We start from the raw sequence: 23470 nt of genomic DNA, 5'->3' as shown, positions 1-23470 counted from the left end.
TGCTACCTTCCCTCCAAGGCCTATGATAGGTAGACTGGTGAGTCTAGTAACACCAGACTGGCCGAGGTGACTGTGGCATGCAGTCTTGGTCCATCTACAAAGGTATCAATGTCTCAAACTTCCAAATCATCCCTGCAGATCCAGAACGTTTTGGTCTTATGGCATGGCTCTTGAGCAAGGGTGCTAGCATGCAGGGCTGTGGAGTCGGTAGATAAATGTTTCGACTCCGACTCCTCAGTTTTTTGTACTTCAGACTCCGACTCCGACTCCTCGACTCCAACTCTGACTCCACAGGACTGGTTAATTTTCAGATCGTTAAAATGGAATGTCAAGTTGAGAGAAATGAGCATTTTCGACACCACCTTCTTTTTGCTTTTAATCAAGGTTCTAAGGCCGCAGAAGCTGCTCGCAACATTTGTGCTGTGTATATAGTGGGTGCTATAGCTGAAAGAATCGCTCATGATTGGTATGCCAAGTTCAAAAATGGAGTCGGTAGATAAATGTTCCGACTCCGACTCAGATTCCTCAGTTTTTTGTACTTCTGACTCCGACTCCGACTCCAGGTACCCGAAATTTCCTCCAACTCCGACTCCTCGACTCCGACTCCACAGCCTTGCTAGCATGTAAAGGATATTCGGATGGAGTGGTCGCCATCCTTCTAAGACGTAGGAAGAAGGAAACTATAGAAGCATATGCAAAAGCCTGAAAGCGCTTTCAAACTTAAATGCGCTCAAAGGAGTATGGACCCAAGCTCGGCACCAATCTCTGTGATACTTACCTTACTGCAAGAAGGTCTGGATAAAGGCCTAGTTGTTGGCTTCCTGAAAGTTCAGATCGCAGGGCTCTCCTGTTTTGGGCCTAGGATTAATAAGAGCACCTTAGCCACACATCCAGATGTGGCCAGGTTTTTGAAAGGTGCATTGTGCCTCTGTCCTCCAGTGTGACAGCCTTTTCTGGCATGGAGTCTTAATCTGTTCATCCGGCCAGAGTGCCCTACAAACTTCTGGTGCAAGCTTCTCCGATGGACTTCACCATCAAGACGGTATTTTTGGTGGCAATTACCTCAGCCGAACAAGTGTAGGAACTTCAGTCTTTGTCATACAGAGATCCATTCCTCAGAATTTTGGATTTAAGTGTAGTTTCAAGTTTCTTATAAATTTGATTAATCGCTTATTCAAATTCTAAGTGATGTACAAATCAATAAAATTACAAAATTTTTAAATTTTAGGGGGAAACAAAACAAACACTTAGAACTAACCTGACAAAACATATTGAAACAATAGGTAATACTAATGGTCCCATCTTTCTTACCAAAGTGGTTTCTAGGTTCCACATCAATCAAGAAGTACGCTCAATGGACTGAGATACCAACCTATAAAATCTAAAAGCAGTTTGGGCTCAAAGAAAAGAAAATTCTTACTTTGATAGGAAACAAAACATTTTGCTGGAAATTTAACCAAAAAAGTAGCCCCAAGAGCGAGGACTCTTGGCCGCAGGGCCAAGAACTCCTTCCTTCGCTTCTGGGTTTTCTGAGACAAATGTGGGAAAATTCTAACATTAGAATACAAAACGCAAGATATATTCCCTATCACTTTCCAAAGCTAGTGTCAACAACAAAGTGGTTCTAACCATTACTACCTCAAGGGAACTTTCCAAAAATAGACAAATTCATGTCCACAACATAAAGAAATCTATAGAGTGGCCACTTGGCCCTCTTTTCAAACATTCACAAAGTTTTACAGAGTGGACATGGTGGCCAAAAAGGACTCCGCATTCAGATCTTCAGTTTGGACAGCAGGCTCATCTATCCCACCCTAAACTCGAGGGACTGCTTTGACATATCACACAGATTCAGGAATAAAGTGTCTGTTGCACTAGAAGGAAATATTAGATTCTTACCTTGGTAATCTAGTAGACAGATACAGTATTCCTGAAGCCCACCCTTGTCAGTTGTTCATTTGCCTGCTTATGGCCTCAAAGGTGCTGCGGAATCCATACATCTTGTTTCTTTCCTTTGTCCAGCCTTGACAAGGATAGAGGATGTAAGTGTCGCATTGAAGAATCTAGGGCAGTGTTCTTCAACCGCCAGTCCACAGAAATTTTCTACCGGTCCACAGGGCCGGCACCTCCAAGACAGTGTTCTGCAGCCGCCGGTCCACGATGCAATCAATGCGGCATCTTCGGGCTGGCTCCCCGAGTGCTGCAGTGCACAAAGCCATGAGAAAAGGCTCCTACGCGCGTCCTCCACCTGAACCGGAAGCCTTCTCTCTGACGTCGCAACATCAGAGGGAAGGCTTCCAGATGAGGTGTGGGATGCGCGTGAGGAGCCGCTGCCCACAGCTTTGTGCAATGGAGCACTCAGGGAGTCGGCCCGAAGAAGCCGCGTTGAATGTACCGTGGACCGGCCCGAAGATAACACCGGAGGGGGGGGGGGCAGACCAGAGGCAAGGCACAGCATGGAGGGAGAGAGACAACAACGGTAGAAGGAATGTTTTTATTTTTTTTTTTATTTAGTGATTGATTTACATCTGCTGTCTATTCAGGAAGAAATGCACTTGTTTCTTCTCCTCTGGGGTTGTACTGCTTGCAGAGTCTTGCATCTTAGGGTTTGCTAGTAAATATTAGTACTTTTAGTTTTTGGTCCTGCATTTGCATGGGGTTATCTGTTTTCTGGTAGGAATGAATGTTGAAAAGCATACAGTGTGCTTTGTGTATTTTAATTTTGTGGTTAACCATTATGTGTTGTTAATACGATTATATTGTATGTGTGTATATATATGAAAAATGAATGGAAAAAATGGTGTTACAATTAGTACATTATGGGGACGGGGTCTGGGACGTAGATTGGGTGGAGATGGGCACGACTTAGCCCAGTGTTCTTCAACTGCGGGTCTGCGGACCGGTGCCGGTCCACAAAATAATTATTTTATTTCTGCCAGTCCATAGGTGTCAAAAGGTGAAGAACACTTATCTAGGGGATATCTATGAAATCTCCCACTCTTGAGTGCTCAAGTTGGTGACTTGTTTTTCACCTTGTTATGTACTGTAAATGGTTAAGTTGGTTTTTTGGGGTTTTTTTTTAAAAATGTTTAATGATATGAGCAGGACAGACATGTTTCTCAGGAGTGTCCCCATACCCCTCTTTATTCTATTTCCTCTCCAGGGCTGACCACCTGCTTTGGTATGAACTGAGGATTTGGAGGAAAGCCCAGAAGGATGGGAGGCAGATCAAAAGAATGCTAATGAGCTCCCTACAAGAATTCTCACAAGATTTTCAAGTGTTTTAATTTGTTATAATGGTATATTACTGTACACTTGTTACAATATTTAAAATGAATAAAGAATTTAAAAAAAAAAAAAAAAAAAGAATTCTCACAAGAAGGTATTAACTACCCACAGATTCAGAAATAGAATGTCTATCTACTAGAAAGATTGCCAAGGTAAGAACCTAATCTTTCCTTATGCTATCTATAACGTGGCATTGGATTTTTATTCTGTGTCTACTACGTATACATAAGAACTACAGCATTTAAAAAGAAAAATAGTCACTGTTGGTTTAAACCACCCCCTCCCCAAACCCCCCCATCATACAAGAAAAAGTGAAATCTATCTTACATGATTATCTCCCTTCCTCTGAATCCTGTTAGGCTAGTCCAGACTAGTGGGTTATATCCCTTTATCAACAGTTGGAGGCAGATAAACTGAAATTCTAATTTAATGCTTAAAAAATGGGGTCATGCATTTGGGCTGCAAAATCCTGAGGGAGCAGTACAGGACAGGGTATAAAGTACTTAGAAGAGTTGGACTTGGGGAGTGATTTTATCTAATGATTTTCAAGTAGTCAAACAGGTAGAAAAAGTGACAGCAAAAGCCAGAAGGATGCCTGGGTGCACAGGAAGAAAAATGGTCAGCAGGAAATAGAAGGTGAAAGTGCCTCGGGTGTACAATTCTGAAGACCGTACCTTTCAACAAGATATAAACAAAATGGAGTGAATCTAGAGGGCAGCTACTAAAATAGTCAATGGTCTTCATAACAGTTGAGACAGACTTGAAGATTTCAAAAGGCATACCCTGGAAGAACAGAAGGAGAGGGGAGATAGACACATATTTAATTATCTCTGTGGCATAAATGCACAAGAAGCAGGCCTTGTTTCAATTGAAATACCAACCATATTGTTGATGGCCTAGTGGCTAATTGAGGCATGAGCAGTCAGTCCTGACCATGTTGACAAAATGGCTGCTGGGACCTCCCATTAGGTCCTGCCCCATCTAGCCATTAGGCCACCAACAACACAGTAGGCCAAGGAGTAGGCCAAGGGGAGTAGGCCAAGGAGAAGGTGTTCAGGAAAGAGTAAGCAGGGACTGCAAATCTGTACAGCACAGTTTCATTCAAAAATATACCAGCATTTTTGGTCAATCTGAAATTCGGCTGGCTTCCATCTATTGGAAAGGGGATAAACCCTATTAGTCTGGACAGATCCAGTAGGACTATATATAGACAGGTGTCCAAAACTTTTTTCCTTATCACAAATCAGCACAGTAAAAATTGGGACAGATGACCGATATATGAAGAGTTGTTGAGTACAGTGTAAAATGTTGCTGGTATGATCTCCTGAATCTGAAAAATTCTTTAAAAATTGTTACATGTGAATTACGTTATTTGTGATTTTACAAAAGCAAAACACGTAAACCACTTTGACTGTAACCACAGAAAGTCAGTACAGGTCCCCCAACGTATTCACAGGTTCAGCACTCGCGACTTCGATTATTCAGTTTTTATGTTGCTGGCTCCATCCCCCAAAATACATCATCCTGGAGTGTCGTGAAAAAGTTTGGCGCTTTTTTTCCCAGTGTGGACGGTGCAGAGAGAATAGTTCAGCACTTCAGCATGTGTGCGAATAAAATAGAAAAAAGTTATTCGTGATTTTTTTGTATTTGCGGTCCAGCTTTGCCCCTATCCCCCGTGAATACGGAAGGAGACATGTATATCAAGTCCCATCCCCTTTCCACCATTATAAAATAGAACCAGTACCTGTAGCTTACAAATCCTCTCACACAAATGTATATCTGTTCTGAAGGTGGTGTACATTTGTGAGCGTATTCTATAGGGTTTTTATAAGGTGGGGTTTCATTTTAGTCATTTAGGTGCCCAAGTAGCAATGGATATTCACAAGTAACTTCATAAATTATGCATGCCAGTTGCATTGCATATATTTTCACAGTGGATGTGCATATGGGTGGAGTTTGGATAGTGTGAGAACAATGCCAAGTACACCCAAGCCTCTCCTGGCTCCACAGTTCTACTTCCATTTTGTTTACAAATTAAGCCCCAACAAATATAATGAATAGAATGCTATAATTTAGACATGTTCTAACTAATTGTAGATAGAGTCACTTATACCAGTTTGGATAGCTGCTATAAACAAACAGGCAATCACTTTTCTTTAAAGTGGTAAAACATGCATATTTCAAGCTTAAGTCCCCAGTTATAAAATTATTGTGTGCTGCATTCATTTTATAAAACATGCACATGTCCTGCTCCACCCAAACAATGACGCTCAAAATATATATGCATTTTTGTACAATCATCTGCCATCATCTACTATGTATACAGCCGTACAACAGTGTTCTCCCCAATGGGTACACTATCTGGCTTATTTTACTAACCACCTAGCTAAATTAAGAGAAAATGTTCCCACCCAGCTCACTCTTTCATGCCATCCAACTCACAAAAATCTCTCAGGAGAATAATGTGTAAGAACTATTTTCCACATATTAAAAAAATATACTTTATATGCAGAAAAAGCACAGTTACTTACCGTTAACAGGTGTTATCCAGGGACAGCAGGCAGATATTCTCACGTATGGGTGATGTCATCCACAGAGCCCCGATGCGGACAGCTGCAAAAGCAATCTTGCTTGAAGAACTGTAGAAAGTTTGCACATGGTCTGGAGAGAAACCTGCAAAGGTGGATCCGCGTCTGAAACCGGACCACTTGCTGAGGCTAAAGGCTCCAAGGTGGCAGTGGAGACTTGAGGACCACCACAGGAATCTTCTGCTTAGGTATCTGACCTGAGGGGATCTCAGGGGAAGATAAAGCAGGTGTACTCGAAAGATGATCCAAACAAGGATGGTTTGATGAGGCTCGAGGTCAGAGTCGTGGAAGCAGGAGGACCTTCGCTGGAAGATGGGACCGAGGCAGCACTTGAGGTCGAGGGTGTCAGCGAAGAGTCCATGCTGAAGAGTTTTTCCACTAAAACTCGACGACGTTTAAGTGCTCGAGGTTGAAGAGTAGCACAGTGTTCGCACAACTTCGGATTATGGGCAGGCCCAAGGCACTTGAGGCACCAGTGGTGTGGGTCCGTGAGAGAAATCGCACGCTGGCACTGGCTACACTTCTTGAAGCCCATGACTGGCTGGGACATAGGAGGGAAGATAGCCGCTGCGAAATCGAAGCCCGCAGGTTGCGGCCGCAGTCAATGAAGTAAAAAATCAAAAGAAATCTTGGTTGTTTTATTTAAAAAAGAAAATAAAGCACAGTGATTCGCGACTAAAAAGAACACAAACTGCGGTGAGAGAAGGCACAAAGCGAATGAAGTTCAACGCAGAGTGTCAAACTACAGACTTCTCGGCTCCGCGGAAAACTGAGAAGACTCGCCCTGTGCTGGGCGGGCACTCGCACATGCGTGGTGCGGCTGACTCGAAACTTCTAAAGTTTTCTACAAGCACATATGCTTGCGAGGTTGTCCGCATCCGGGTTCCGTGGATGACGTCACCCATGTGAGAATAGCTGCCTGCTTGTCCTGGGATAATGCTTTATCCTTATATTTTTTTTAAAACTCAGATGGCACCAAAAATATGGTTGTTAAAATAACAGAATATTCAAGATAATTTTTCCCCCATCATCATCATCAGTCTACAAATTTTTTGCCAAATTAGATGTGCCATTCATATAGCCTTACTCGACACTAAATATGTAGTTAAAAAATAGAATTTCACAACTTTATAATGTGAACTAACCTGGTGTGAAAAGAGCTATGGCTTTTAAGCAACTGTACTCAGCAGAATCCACTTGCAATCTGTTCAGTTTTTCCACCTGATCCTGAAAGATTCTGATCTGGTCCATGAAAGAAACCACCCGGTCAGCAGACATAGGTGAAGCATGGAACCCTGCAGCAGCAAGCAGGGGTGCCATGTGAAGTGGAAGAGCTGACTGGGCTGCATTCAAAACAAACAATTCACTCCAGCTGAGGCGTAGCAAGGCTACTTGGTCCGAGATTCCCAGTTCAGGAAAGAAAGGGATATTCCTAGCCCATTCCACTGTGCTAAAGAGAAGCCGGGCTGCCAGCTCACAGATGTTGTCAATGCCCATGACTGTGCTCTGCTGGGCATACTGAGCACCAAAGCGAGCCGTGGGATAAGGTTCTGCACGCAGAAGTTGGGAGATAAGTTCTGAAACTGGTTGCCCGTTGAAGTAATCTCCACTGGGTATGGCACTAGGACTAGTGCTGGCATGAGAAGGAGGAATCCTTCCCCTCTGGACAGCTTGGAAACAAAAAATAAATAAAGCTGCATTAAAATTGTGTATTTTTATCCACTGATAAAGAAAATTATGTGTATCAAGTATGGATAAGAACAGATGAATTACATTGGCTTCTTGTGCATCTCAGAATTCATTTTAAATGTATCTGCATTGCTTTCAAGATCCTATTTGGCATTTTCACTACTCTGGTTCCTTTACATTGGAATGTCCATAGATCTCATCTTGCAAGAAGTTCTCAAAAACTAAAACTTATTTCCTTCCCTTAGGAGTAATAATAGATCTACCAGGAGATTCAATTACTCTTTCGTTTTCAAATTGACTGAGCTATGGAATAACTTACCGCTTGTACTAAGAAGTTTGGGATCCTTTCACTTCTGGAAAGCTCTGAAGACTTCCCTGTTTGCTAAACATTTGGAAAACTAGCCCCTTTTGTTAACTTTGCTTTCTCATACCAGCATAAATACAAGCATTTTATGATAGAACTTTGTATCAGCAAATAAGCTGCCACTCATTGATTGCTTTAAGTTTGCTGTTAATTGTAGAGGTTTGACGAAAGCATATTAGGGTTAGGTTGCCTTTGACAAAATGATAGTAGATAAAGACTGTAAAGCCCATCTAGTCAGTCTATTTCTGCTTTAATGCTACAGAAACTACCTTATTTAGGACTTTGTACTAATCCTTGCATCTAAACCAGGGGTGTCCAACTTGTGGCCCCGTGAAGTATTTTGTGTGGCCCCGGTCGAGGGCGATGCAGTGTTTTCATCTGCTACCCCCAGGTGTTTACCATCTTGTCAGCTCCCTCGTCTGTCTTGCTGCAGCATTTGCGCATTTATGTGGCCCCCAGAAACATTTTTTTTGGCCAATGCGGCCCAGGGAAGCCAAAAGGTTGGACACCCCTGATCTAAACTAGACTAAAACTTAGTTTTATAGACCAGGTCATCAACCAAATGTAACTTGAATCGGTTTACAATAAGTGGTAACATAATACTTTAAGAGAACAAAGAACAGAAAATCTAAAGTATTCACCTATAGCAGGTGCTGTCTAAGTTATCAGACGCAGCCCTAGCACAGATGTTTCCCAGCATTCTACAATTTCTAGAAACTTTTGGCAGACCCAACCGCACATGTGTGTACCTTCCTGCCTGCCTTAGCCGCATGGGACCAGGCAGTTGAATACAAAAGCTTAGAGAATGCAAATCCTAGGGTAGTGGGAACGTATGTCGTTCTGTCCTCCGAGAACACCTGCTAGAGGTAACTTCATTTTCTCCAAGGACAAGCAGGATTACATGTTACCACAAATGGGAATCCCTAACTACATGGCTCATTGAAAACAACAAAAGTAAAATAGGGGCCTGAAACAGGCAAAGCCAACCAGAAACCAATTCCTGCTCTAGAAAGTAATGAGATTTGACTGTGTGGACTGAAGACCACAATGCAACTTTGCAGAGCTCCCAAGTGGCCCACCAATACAACCTTGGCTCTGACATTGTGAGATGCTGACCACAACATCTGCCATTGAGGCTGGTAGAAAGGCTTAAACCTAGACTGTGACTAGCAGGACTCCTATGAACTCAAAATCTGTACTTTGGGTAGTTTATAAAGAGCACCCAAATAGTTCTCTGAATCTCCTTTGACGTGCACTTCACTAGTCAAATCATCCAGGTAAGGAAACACTTACACTTCTATCTGTGCAGCAATACTGCAAATACTGCAAGGCTCCAATGCCAAGAGGGGCACTGGCAATGACTGGCAATCAAGCAGTAACAAGGGCCATTGCAGGACTGGCTGCAACGATACCATGGCTGACAGGCATCCTCAAAGCCTCAGCATTGCACAAAGCCAAGATCCACTTTTGCTTCTCCTGCTGCATAGCCCAGAACAGCTTGTTGAGGGGAGGAATCAGTAAAGGTGAAGTTAGGAAGGAAACAACCTGAGCTGATAGCAGGGCCAAATCAAAGGCTTTATCCTGACTCTGGTGAGGCTGTTGATCCAGTACAGACTCCATGGAGGGGGAGTGTTCCTTTCTGTGTTGATGCTTCTCAGGTACCAGCAACACCAATTTCCTAGAGCTCCTAGCACCATACTTTTTCACCTCTGCTTGACACACATTGGGATCCCTTGGCGCCAACAAGGACAACAATAAATCCTGTCATATCCTCAGTGTGTGGTCCAAGAATGCTGAGTCTGAATATGCATTGTTGACACCCAATACACCAAGGCAGGTGGAGATCTCCTCAGTGCCAGTGCATTCCCAGCATCTGATGCAGCTCCAGGAATCATATGAACCATACTTAGAAGTGCCAAAAATTCTCTCCTTCAGCACCTATCAACTCTTAAGGAAGCTTTTCTGCATTTGAGGACAAACCTTGTGGTTGATTCCTAGGCATAACAGGCACCAATTCTGAAGGTCAGTCATAGGCAGGGCAGCTGTGGAGTTGATACACCAAACTTTCAACTCAGACTTCTCTTGTTCTCTACTGTCCAATTTTTTTTGTCCTTGATCAAATACCAGTAAATATATTTACCAATACTTTAGCTCCAGGAAAAATATTTATATATTTAAACATACAGAGATAAATCATATTATGATTAGGGCTGTAAAATTAACACGATTACATAATAAAATATTTAAATTGCAACAGACCCCTCATTTACCTCTCCTGCAGCAATATCAATGACAGGCAGAAGGCTAGATCTGCTTACCAGACCACAAAACAGGAAGTTACTTTAGAGTAGAGAATGACACAGGGAAAAAAAAATTTGTCCCCGTCTCCGCCCTGTCCTCATGAGCTCCATCCCCGTCCCCACAAACCATCTGATCCCATCCACACAAGCCTCAAATAGTTTTATATTGAACTTATTTTATTAAAGTATAAAAAAACCCAATATTCTGTACAATTGTCATTTTATAAATCAAAGTTCTGGCTGCCGAACTAGTGAAAGAAATCTTAAGCTTGCAGGGCTTTGTTTATAAATGTTTATCAACACAACTAATATACTACTTTATCCTAAAGCAACAAGAAAAGAAATAGAAAATTTTTTTTCTAACTTTGTTGTCTGGTTTCTGCTTTCCTCATCTTCTCCTTCAATTCCTTCCATCTACTGTCTACCTTCTCTCTTTTTCAAATGTTTATTTTTTTCCTATATATAGTCAAATGCAAAAGTAACAACGTCCTTCTGTAGAAAATCCCAAGGGCAAGCAACTGGAAACTTCTTCCATTCACATTTGAGTTGCTCGTTCTAGGCTTTTTGCTGCATCTTTGAATTTCCCTACCAAGTCCTGCAATTGCTCCATAGAACAACTAAAGCTAACATCTGGATGTGATTTCAAATCATTCTTTTCTACATTAAAGTTTACCAGATAAACAGGTCGATGAGTTTTATGAAGCTGATTGGTCTTTATCTGATATTCCAAACACCAGGACACATCAGTTATTTGAAGAGGACTTATTCCTATGCTCCTCAGCAATACTTCCAAAGTTTCCTTGTATTTCTGATATTCTGTGCAAAAATGTTCTATCCTTTCTTTGTCAAACTTACAATCTTCAAGACAGGAACTTATTGTTGACATGTCTGCATTTTGCTTTACGGCAGTTGCTGCATGACAGTGTTTTAATACAGCACAAAAGGAAAGACAAGGTGGATGGCTGAATCAACCAAAATTAGTTTTTATTGAAACAAATAAGCTTTAAAATATTTCCAACAGAGATCCCTGTTTTGGGGTCATGAAATGGTGCCTTCCTCAGGGGACACTTATTGGCAACATGGTGTCCAAAATAATCGCTGAAGCAGAATCAACAAACTGTGGCAAGACCTGCTCTTACGGGCAGAATCAACCAGCACAAACAGGTGGTTGGAGACCCAAAACTCATTCGTAACCTCCAAGTACAGCAACAAAAACTGCGCACATCCAGCAACTGCAATACCTGGTCCCGTTCCTTCAAACCGGAGGGAGTAAAGGTAGGAAGTTGAACCTCCTGGTTAAGTGTGGAAGCTAGAGGCCACTTTCGGAAGAAAGGAAGGAACGGTGCACAAAAACACGCTGGAAACTGTGATTTTAAAAAAAGAATCTAGGAAGGATAGAGCCTGAAATTCAGAAACCCTGCGGGTGGAAGTAATGGCAGTGAGATCCATTAAGGACGCTTGCTCCAAAGGCTCAGGCAAGCTAGAGACCGGAGCACAAAATTGAAATTCCACAGTGGGTGGCAGAAGCCTCAGAGCACCTCTCAGAAACTGGACAACATTCGGGTGAGCGGCCAAAGAGCTTCAAAGAGGCTTAGGGTCCAGACAGGAGAAACCGGCGATCTGAACCCTCGGAGAGCCGATAGCCAGCCCCTTTTCCAGTTCATCCTGAAGGGACTCTAGTATCAGAGGTACCAACGGTACAGAAAAATCCTCGTGCTTCTGGACGCACCATGATTAATAACAAACTCCAAGTTTTCACAAAGGCTGCCACAGATGACTTCTTTTTGCTGCACAGGAGAAATAGCCTCTGTAAACTAAGGCCGCAAGCTAAATAGCCAGGCCATAAGACCAAAGAAGTCTGGTTCCTGAAGTGAATCGGGTCCTGTGTGGGAAGACGAAGATGACATGGAAGTCTGGTCCAGTTGCAGATAGACCAGGTTGGCGTACCATGGACACCTCAGCCAGTTGTGCGCCACAAAAATCACTCAACTCCTGTGCACAGTGATCCTTCTCAACAGACAGCATATCATGGGTCACAGAGGGAAGACATAAAGAAGACTCTCCAGAAGCCAAGGCTGCACCAGTGCATCTAAGCCTTCATTGCCTGGTCTGCGAAAGCAGCTGAAGAACCGATCCACTTTCTTGTTGACCGCTGACGCCATGAAGTCAAATATTGGATGACCTCATGGGTCCATTATGCAGCCAAACACTCTAAGACAGGGACCATTCGCCGGGATCCAGAGTCTTGATGGCTGAGATAATCCACCTGGATGTTGACTACCCCTGCCATTTGTGCAGCTGAAAGTGCAAGAGGTGGTTTTCCACCCACCAAAAGAGAAGCTGGGCTTCCATATGCAGAGAGGTGCTTCTGGTGCCTCCCTGGCGATTTACGTAATCCACTGCAGTGGTGTTGTCCGAGAAGACATGCACGGCCTGATTCTGGAGAAGGTGCTCAAAGTGGAGAGCCAGCCAGCCAAATCGCCCAAAGCTTCAGGTGATTGATCATCCTTTTCTTCTCGGAGGACCACTGACCTTGAACTGGACTGTCCAGTCAAGGAGCACCCCAGCCAAAGAGGCTAGCATCCGTCACCAGGATCACTCATTCGGAGATCCAGAGGGGGAGAGCCCTGGACAGGAAAAAGAGGACCAGGCTAGATTAGACTGAGCCTCCTCTGTACAGGGGAGCCGGGCATACAACAGATCCTACTGCAGCGGTAAATAAATGCATCCTGCAGCAGGCGCAAGTGAGCTCTGGCCTAAGGAACTACATTGATCGTCACTACCACAGACCCCAGGACCTTTCTAGAACGTCCCAGTTCAACTGACAAAGCTTCTCTTGCCAGGCAGGAAACACCTTGTTCTAACCCATGGCAAAGCAAACCCCTAGGTATTCCAAGACCTGCATCAGCTCGAGGTGACTCAGTCAGAAGTTGATGACCCAAGCCTAGGTGTTGAAGTAGCTGGAGGAGTTGGCAAACCAGATACCCCTCAGACTCCAATGGAGTCCTGATTAACCAGTCATCCAGATACAGGTGGACCAGAATTCGAGCAAGCGCAGGTGGGCTGCCACCACTACATTCACCTTGGTGAAGGTCCTGAGCACCATCACCAACCCGAAGAGTAGAGCTGCAAATTGGTAATGTTGCTGCAGCATATGGAATCTCAGGAACCTGAAGGAACTAATGCCAGTACAGCCTGTGTCCCGTATATGGACATTCAGTTGAGGACGGGCTGGGAAGGGTTTTGATGGCTGGGATGGTGTAGATGGGCTGGAGTGAGCTTTGATGGAGACTCCTGTAGATGGAATCTAAGCACACTACTGGGCAGGGCTCTGGGTTTCTGGCCCAGAAATATCTAAGAAAAAGGACCATTTAAACTAAATTAATTTATGGAGCATGTATGGTTGGATAGACTGGATGGACCACTGTCCTGCACACTAGCCATATGGTCATCCAGACCTTTACTGAATAGCAATTGTCCTCTCAAAGGGAGCCTACTCAGGGTCACTTTGGAGGATGAGTCACCGGACCACTGTCAGATTCACAACATCCTACGCACCAAAATGAAAAATGCTTATAGTTTAGTTTATTTGCTTATAGTACACTTTTTCCAAAGCGGAGTACAACAAAACATGTACAATAAAATCAACATACATACACAACAGTGCACAACCCATAAAATACACATAACATAACGAATTGCAATATAGTTTGCTGAGCACTCTGAAGATATCATACAAGGTGTCCGCCATATAATCCACACCTGAAATCAGAACCTGGATCACAATAATGTCAGTATCATGGCAGAGCTTAGAATGACATACTCTAGCCACAAAGGAAGCAGCTACTACCGCTTTTAGCCCAGCAGTCTTAGAGTCAAAGAGACATTTGAGGACAAAATCTACTCTATGGTCCTGTGCACCCTTTAGCATACACCCGCCCCCCCCCCCCCCCCCATCACTAGGGAAAGCGGTGTGCTTACTGACCTGAGCCACCAAAGAATCCACTGTCAAGGATGCAAAACGTTGGCTAAAGGCATCTGTCATTGGGTAGAACTTGGACATGGCTCAAGTGCATCTCAAGGGACCCTCAAGGGCCTCCCAGTGATCTATGAGCATCTTGACAATGTCCAGATGATCAGGAAAGGATGCAGCATGCGGTTTCTCACTAATCATAAGAGAGCATTCTGCAGTAGCTGACTGCCCAACCTTCAACTTCAACTCCTGGAGGGATTCAGAGATCAAATTGACCAAAGCCACAGGTTTGAAAAATCAAAGCACCATGGGGTCTTCACCCAGATTTGGAACCTCACCTGGATCCTAGAGGTCCACAAGCACCACAACATCCCCCGTGGTGGTAGTACCAGCCTGCGTAAGGAAAGGTATGGTCAAGGTCATCCTGGTCATCTGTGTCATCAGCCAGCAAAACATCCTTGGACAACTCAGGAAGACTGGGCCTAAGCCCCCTGTAGTCAGCGAGGATGCCAGATGAGGCTCACAAGACACCTTTTTCTTGGCCAAATAAGCCTAATAAAGCATTTAAATAAATTCCAGGGAAAACCTGTCATCCAAAGCAGCAGCCATCACCTGGGAACCCCTCTGAGAACTTTTGGAGGACTTGTGCGCCTTAGACACCAAATCACTGCTGCATTTCGCTGGGGCCACAATAGCGCTGTCTCTGGGGCCTGCTTTCGACTTTTTGGGCTGCCCCCAGCTGGAGATAGCAGCAGGATCTCCTGAAGGGAGGAAACTCGAGCTGACGATATTTCACCCCATCCCACCCCACAGCGCATGTGGAACACAGCTGCTCACCGGACAGCCATCCACCAGAAATGGCATAAATCCAAAGAATCCTGCCTTGAGGATTCCATCTGAGTGGTTTTCTTGCAAAACATAGCTTGCAGAAGCAAAAAATAACTTTAAATTCACATCAGGAAAATCCAAGATGGCTGCCACGAGTGTAATTTATAGAAAAAAAATAGGCCAGGAAAAGCACAGGGACCCCCAAAACACAGTGATTTTATGGGTACATTCACATCTGCTTTTATAGTCAAACACAACTCTCATCAAACTTCTAAACTGAACTTGAGGTTTAGAGGGGAGATAGTGTGTGTGTGTGTGGGGGGGGGAATTGAGCCTGTCTCCATGGCATTCAAAACCACTTCCAACTTCTCAAAGTAAACTTTTGGAAGACAATTCCTTAAGTCTCTGTAGATTCATCGATTTCTCAATCTATCACTTACACATATTATACATATACGCAAGAGACGATTAAGGCAAGACATCACCCGGCCCATCTTCAGACTCAATCTGGGTTCTGCCATTCCACAAAGATCAAGTCTTGAACATCCAGATGCACTGGAAACATCCTGGATGGGCTCCTAATTCCTTTCATCAACAGCTGAATCTTCGAAGGAGAGCATCATTAATTCCTCCGTAATCAGAGAACCAAGTTCTTCTCTATGGAAAAGCCTCAAGACACTTGGGTCATCCCACTCTCCAGGAGGAAGTTCCCCATCCTCCAACGTCTCTCTAACAGACGCCACTTCTGAGCAAAATAAGGCCCACGCAGACAGGGAGGGAGACCTAGACCCATCCCTGCTATCTAAATCTAGTCTGTTCAATCTGGAATACTTTGGCGCTAGGGAAACTGTGTGGCTGTCCATCAAGAGGGTCTGAGCAGAGACCACAGACCCAGCCTGGGCCAGTTTCCAAGAAATGACTGGTGCAGAACCAGAACAAAAATTCTGAGGAGAACAGCAAACCCTGTTGAAGATTCATGCCCAAAAACGATGAGGCAGAGTCCCACAGACCCAGAAATCTTGAAAGAGACTGAAGGCTCACTACCTCGTGGCACCAAAATGGCCGCCATTTCCACTTCTCCCTAGGCCTACTACTTCCCCCAAACTTGAGGGCTGCACTGCCATCTGGAGTGGCTCATGGTCCAAATCTGTGGATTCCCATTTGGTCCCGCTCAGTATGCCCCTTTATCAGCCTTAGAGGGGCACCTCCCTGAGGCCTCCTGGCAAGCCCCTCAGCAGGAGCAGCACTAGGCAGACTCTACCGGAGCCAACATTTCGAGGGCGCAAGCTAGAAAAGCTGCTAAGCTGGCTGCCAGGAAAAGAGAGATAAAATCTCCTTCGGATCAAAGTCTCCCTTAACTACCGGCAAGGGAATCCCCTAAGGTTAAGCAGCAAAAACATTAAAAAAAGAGAGTGGCAAAAATGGGAAATTCTTCCTTTCTGGTTCAGGGAATCCCTCCAACTGCTAGCGAGGGACTTCCCAAGCCAGACAGTAACCGTTACCACCGCTGAAGGGAGATCAAGGCCTGAACCACCAGCTCAGAAATCTTCCCTTGTTGGAGAGGGACCCAACCCCCATCAACCCATGTGGTCTGGGCAGAACAGGTGACCCGCTATTGATTCCTGCCTCTGCTTGTATGCTGTAAACTGTCTCCGACAGTCACTGTCCTGTCTTCCTTTCCTCTATTTTTTCTTTAAGCCTGCAGCACAAATACTCTGCTCTTCCTTGCTGTGCTCTTTTCTTCTTTTTTTGCTTTACACAAAGCAGGCTGACAAGGCTGCAAGATCCAGGAAAGGAACTGAAGGGCAGAAGGTACCAGGAGGAAAACAGAGGCTAGCACTGCCATGCATACACTCCACAGGGCCACCCTAGTGAGCTCAATTGGGAGCCAGTCACCAACTGGACCAGGAGCAGCCTATCTAGTCACAGAGCTGAAAGCTATATCCATCTACCTGCTTGGAGACAGAAAATAATAAGGACCTGAGAGGGAGTTTAGGACCTATATCTCACAGCTCTTCATGCGAGTTCTATCTCTACCTGCTGGTTGATGGACATAACTATTTCACTGGTCTGGAATCGTAGGAAGGACACTATGGAAACATCCATTTTATTATCTAATCTGTCTATATAAGAAGTTTCTTATGCAGAAGCATTTGCTCCCAGTCCTCATGGGCTGCCAACAAATCAAGTTTACAGATAACCCTCCCTGGAGGAGAGTGTGGTGCAGTGATAGAGCTACAGCCTTAGCACCCTGAGGTTGTAAGTTCAAACCCTGCACTGCTCCCTGTGATCCTAGGCAAGTCACTTAATCCTCCATTGCCCAGGTACATTAGAAAGTTGTGAGCCCACTGGGACAGATAGGAAAAATGATTCAAGTGCCTTTATGTAAACCGCTTTGAGTGTGGTTGTATAACTACAAAAAGGGAGTATACAAATCTCAATCCTAATGAATATGCAGGATAGTTTTATATATGACATTTGTCGTTGAAGTGACTTGTATGTTATATGTACTTTTATATTCTGTATGTAAGTGTACAATTTGTTTTATAGTAATGTCTGTGTTGTTGTGATTTGTATGCTAAAAGTAATGCATTATTTTGTATGTAAAGGTATTACTTGCCCTTGATAAGTGCGGGGGATAAATAAACAAACAACGGAAGTAATAACCATGGAAATCTCTCTCGTGAATATGCATTAGTAATAACTTGAAAACTTGACCCACTGGCAGCCCTGGAAGACTGGGAATAAATACCAAGTCACTCTATATCCTATTACATCCACTTTCATACAAACTTGCAGGGCATGAATGAATGTTCGAAAGGTAATAACTGTTCTAAATTTATCTCAGGTTTAAATCAATGACCTTTAAGTTCCAGAGATGTCATTTGGTACAGATTAGAAAAGACTGCAGGTGTGTCACATGATGCCACAAGCAACAGAGGGTTTTTATACTCTAAATAAACAGCACCTGTTTTACCAGTGTGTCAGCTGCCCTAGGCAGTTTAAAAAGCATAGCTAAGACCTATTTGGTTTCATGGTAACCTTGCATCAGCCAGTTGATTTCACTTATGTCTTTCTTAAACACATCCAAAGTCACAGTAAAAATTACAAAATAATGTGTTGGACTTTCAGACAATGTGCCTCAGCTTTAAATATTTACCAAGACACCATTTTCATCACTGGAAAAACTGTCCCCTGGAAAATTTGACCTTGTGAGGACAGTTGTGAAAACAGTATCTTGGTATATATTTAAAGCCAAGATCTGTTGTCTGAAGGTCAATTTTTTTTTATTGCAAGTTTGGTGTTACATTGGAACTTGGAAGGTTAGCGACTTTATATCTGTCCACTGTAATGATGTTAAAACTAGGACATTAAGAAAGTATCCCCTGAGCACACATTATGTATTAAAAATTCAGAGCAGGTTTTAACAGCTCTTTCTATATAGAGGAGATCAAATGCATGCTGCACATTATACAGACTCACAAAAGTCCGAATTCTATAAACAGTGCCATTTATAGAATTGCGCCTGAAAAGTAGGTCAGGGTTTTCAAGGCTTACATTTCCAGTGCCTATCTTTTATGTGAATTGTGCCTATGGAGGCACTTTACGACACCTAAAGCCACTTCCGGCATTAGCCACTCCTACAGTGGCATTAGATGTCGTAAAGTACCTTCATAGACGCAATTCCAGCACCTACATTTTTCTTTTAAATGCTTTTTTTTCTCTTTTTTAAACAGTGTTTTAAACTAAATTTAGGTGCTGTAGGGCACCTACCAGTGCCTAACTTAAGGTACCGTTTATAGAATCCGGGACATAGTGTATACATTCTGTCCAGTGCAAAATAAAGGAAGTCACACTGGATGACAGTACTGAATTGCATATTTAGAGCCTGATTTATTAAGGCTTTCTGACAAGTTTACTAAATCAGACTTTTTGTTAAAATGTAAATGTACATTGGCATAAAGATACTACTAATATTCAAACAATTTATAAAACAATATCTAATATCCTTATCATCACTGTATTAAAACACTTCATTCCTATTTTCAGTCAATAAAAACATGCAAAATTCAAGTGTTAAAATGGAACCTTACAGATGAAGCAAGCTAGAGAGCAGCATATTGTTTATGATTCTGTCTGTAACAGTAGTATGAGAGTGCAAGAGCTATGCTACCTAAAGAACAATCCCAGCTTCAGTTATGCTGTTAATAGGCCATGCAGTAAAGCAAAGGTCTGCACACACATACTGCAACACTAAAATGCAAGTAGACAATGATGTCTAATGTTTTCTAATACCGTATTTTCACGCAAATAACGCGCACCCGTATAAAACGCGCACACGGGTATAGCGCGCAGAAATCACGATGATATGTACAAAAACTTTGGTATACCGCGCTCACGGGTATACCGCGCATGCTGCCCGACGCTCCTTTTGCCCGCCCTGACTTTCCGTGCGCTGTCCCGACTCTCCGTTCACCCCCCCTGACTTCCATGCACTGTCCCCCCTTGAAGGTCTGTCCCCATCCTGAAAGCCTGATGCCCCCCCCGACGTCCGATACATCCCTCCCCCCGAAGGACCGCCGACTCCCCAACAATATCGGGCCAGGAGGGAGCCCAAATCCTCCTGGCCACGGCGACCCCCTAACCCCACCCCGCACTACATTACGGGCAGGAGGGATCCCAGGCCCTCCTGCCCTCGACGCAAACCCCCCTCCCCCCCAACGACCGCCCCCCCCAAGAACCTCCGACCGCCCCCCCAGCCGACCCGTGACCCCCCTGGCGACCCCCCCACCCCCCTTCCCCGTACCTTTGGTAGTTGGCCGGACAGACGGGAGCCAAACCCGCCTGTCCGGCAGGCAGCCAACGAAGGAATGAGGCCGGATTGGCCCATCCATCCTAAAGCTCCGCCTACTGGTGGGGCCTAAGGCGCGTGGGCCAATCAGAATAGGCCCTGGAGCCTTAGGTCCCACCTGGGGGAGCGGCCTGAGGCACATGGTCGGGTTGGGCCCATGTGCCTCAGGCCGCGCCCCCAGGTGGGACCTAAGGCTCCAGGGCCTATTCTGATTGGCCCACGCGCCTTAGGCCCCACCAGTAGGCAGAGCTTTAGGATGGATGGGCCAATCCGGCCTCATTCCTTCGTTGGCTGCCTGCCGGACAGGCGGGTTTGGCTCCCGTCTGTCCGGCCAACTACCAAAGGTACGGGGAAGGGGGGTGGGGGGGTCGTGGGGGTCGCCAGGGGGATCGCGGGTCGGCTGGGGGGCGGTCGGAGGTTCTTGGGGGGGACGGTCGTTGGGGGGGAGGGGGGTTTGCGTCGAGGGCAGGAGGGCCTGGGATCCCTCCTGCCCGTAATGTAGTGCGGGGTGGGGTTAGGGGGTCGCCGTGGCCAGGAGGGTTTGGGCTCCCTTCTGGCCCGATATTGTCGGGAAGTCGGCGGTCCTTCGGGGTGGGGGTGCGAGTGGTCCTGCCGGGGGGGGGGGATGTATCGGACGTCGGGGAGTCGGCCGGGCAAGAGGGCTTGGGATCCCTCTTGCTCCGATCGTGGATGCGGGTGCGGGTGGGAGCGCGTGCGAGCGGTCGTTTGGGGTGGGGGTGCGAGCGGTCCTGCTGGGGGGGTGAATCGGGCGTCGGGCGGGGTGGGAACTATGTTTTAAAACTTTTGTATACCGCGCTCACGCATATAACGCGCGAGGGGTATGCGCGGTAGGTAAAAACGCGTATAACGCGCGCGTTATATGCGTGAAAATACGGTAGTTCTTACTGGGTTTAGATACATTTGATACTGGGGTTAGCACATTTGAAGCCACAATGAAAGGAACACAAATTTCTACTTTCTACATCTATCTCTACTTAAGGACTAAAACCAGATCAAAATTAAGGAAGTATTCTTATCACAGTACTCACCAGTTTGATTTGTCTAGCTAGAACTACACAATATAACTGAAATAGAATAATTGCACCTTTTCACATAAGGAATAATCTTTTAAGGCTTTTCTCACTTGTTACCGTATATACTCAAATATAAGCCGATTCGCGTATAAAACTATGTACCCTTTTTCCCTTCAAAAAGGAGGCAAAAAGGTGACTCGAATATAAGATGGGGGGTTAATATTTATGTGCCCTGCCAGGATCTATACCCTGCCCGCACTACTCACTCCCTGCCAGGCTCTTCACCCTCCCCTCCCTCCCTACCTGGCTCTCCACCCTGTTCCCCCTCTCTCCTGATGTCCTGCAGGCCTCCACTGGAGCTGCCATTAGAAAAGACCAGAACAGGCAGAACAGGAGGAATCCCTTCTGTCCTGATGGACTCTGTCAATTTTTTTTTACCTTCCTCCTGCCTCCCCACATGTACCTTTTTAAATCCCTGGTGGTCCAGTGGTGTAGCAGGCAGGAGCAAACTTCCTGTGCTCCTGCCCCGCACCAAGTCCCTCCCTAAATCGCCACCTCGAGTTCTCACAGCCCAGCGGTATACCTCGGATAAGCCATTCAGTGAGCGGTTCAGTGCCAGGAAGAAGCGAGGAAAGCTTGCTCCTGTCCAATACACTGCTGGACCATCAGAGATTCAAAAAGGTACGCGAGGGAGACAGGAGGGAGGTTAAAAAAATTGGCAGAGTCGGCTAGGACAGATCCCTCCTGTCTCAGCCAAACCCACCAGGCCATATTGCAGGCCCAGAAGAGGTCTGCAACAAGTCTGGGGGAGGGAGGTGGGGCATTGACCCGTATATAAGCCGAGACCCCCATTTTTGGGTCATTTCTTTGGCCCAAAAATCTGTTTATATTCAAGTATATAAAGTATGATTATGTAGTTTAAGGAGAACTAAAAAAAAATTCTGTACATCTGACAACTTATAATCCATATATTGGATGAACCATATTTTAATTTTGAAAATAAACTGCACATGATCCAAGATGGCCACTGCCTAAACAATCGGGTACATGCCCCTGATCGGAGCTCTTCTAGTTTAATGATTTTTGACTGGTGACTGTGGTTCCCGGCCTGCTTGTACCTATTTCCACAACGCGATCCCAAAGACGAGAGCACTGCTGGCGCCTCGCAGCACTCCAAGGTGCTGTCCCTCGGCAACATTGAAGAACTCCTTCAGAGGATGCAGGGAGCTGCTGTGGTGAATCCGAACGCTAGCCCGCTAAGGATCCCGAGTGTGAGTGAGACCGACGGGACTCCTCTTGGGCCAGACATCACACTTAGCCCGGGTGTTAGAGCACCGCCTCCTCCACCACAGTTGGCCAGCTCACCCAGGGGTAAAGAAACCCCGGAGGAAGGGGTATTACTTTCCCCAGAGGCAGACAAATTAACACCGGGAAGCTTGGAAATGGAAATCCCGGTTCGGGCAACCTCCAGGGAAGACTCTGTGGGATTTACAACACCCGGAGGAGGATTGAACCAGAAGGAACAGAAACCAGAACAAACCAAGGAAGGTGAGAGACTCTGCAGTGCAGAGTCTGCACTACAATACAAGCTGCAGTCTGCACTACAATACAAGCTGCAGAGTCTGCACTACAATACAAGCTACTTTTTGGGATAGACCTGCTAAGGTGACCTTAGAAGCCCTTTGGGACCTGGTAGCAAATTTTGGGAAGGTAATTAGTCCCAATTTCCAACAGATTGAAAATAAACTTATCCACCACTCAGAAGAATTAGAAAAATTAAAATCAGATATGACTTCTTCTAATAGTTTACTTGAAAAGACTCAGCAGGATATGGTTTCAATAAAACAACTCCAGGAAGCTATAATTAAAGACAACTTGAATCTTAGAAGAAAAGTGGAGTTATTCGAAAATCAGGCACGTAGTAATAATTTGAGATTGATAAACTTTCCAAGAATAACTATGGTAACACCTAGAGATATGCTCAGGAGATATTTATTAGAAATTTTGGAAGTTCCGGAAGGTAATCTTCCACTTTTCGTTCAAGTTTATTATCTCCCTAGCAAAATTCCGCACCAACAGCAACCTGAGCCTACTGAAGGATAAGTAAATCACAGTTACTTACCGTAACAGTTGTTATCCAGGGACAGCAGGCAGATATTCTCACACATGGGTGACGTCACCGACGGAGCCCCGCAGCAGACAGCCTCGAAAGCAGACTTGCTTGAAGATCTTTATAAGAGCTTCCGAGTGCTGCACCGCGCATGCGCGCATGCCTTCCCACCCGAACTAGGGGGGCGCATCTCCTGTGAGGATCCTCAGTTCAGATACCTAGCCAAGAAGCCAACCAGGGGAGGTGGGTGGGATGTGAGAATATCTGCCTGCTGTCCCTGGATAACAACTGTTACGGTAAGTAACTGTGCTTTATCCCAGGACAAGCAGGCAGCATATTCTCACACATGGATGACCTCCAAGCTAAGTATAAAGGGATGGAGGAAGAGTTGGCAATTTAGGAAAAAAGATTTTGCAAAACAGATTGGCCAAAATGGCCATCCCT

At 45.0% G+C, this 23470-nt stretch overlaps 1 protein-coding gene across 2 annotated transcripts in view; it reads right to left on the bottom strand.

Moving 5' to 3' along the window:
* NR2F6 (nuclear receptor subfamily 2 group F member 6) overlaps window positions 1–23470 on the bottom strand; it is a 52787-nt gene that overhangs the window by 11034 nt on the left and 18283 nt on the right. For both annotated transcript variants that reach the window (XM_033956691.1, XM_033956692.1), the window contains exon 3: window positions 7022–7546. In XM_033956691.1, coding sequence (XP_033812582.1) covers window positions 7022–7546 — 525 coding nt within the window. The remainder of the gene's footprint in view (window positions 1–7021; window positions 7547–23470) is intronic.

Source organism: Geotrypetes seraphini, chromosome 8 (genome assembly GCF_902459505.1).
Source record: "Geotrypetes seraphini chromosome 8, aGeoSer1.1, whole genome shotgun sequence".
NCBI classification, from domain to species: Eukaryota; Metazoa; Chordata; class Amphibia; order Gymnophiona; family Dermophiidae; genus Geotrypetes; species Geotrypetes seraphini.
This window is presented reverse-complemented; position numbering and strand designations above follow the sequence as displayed.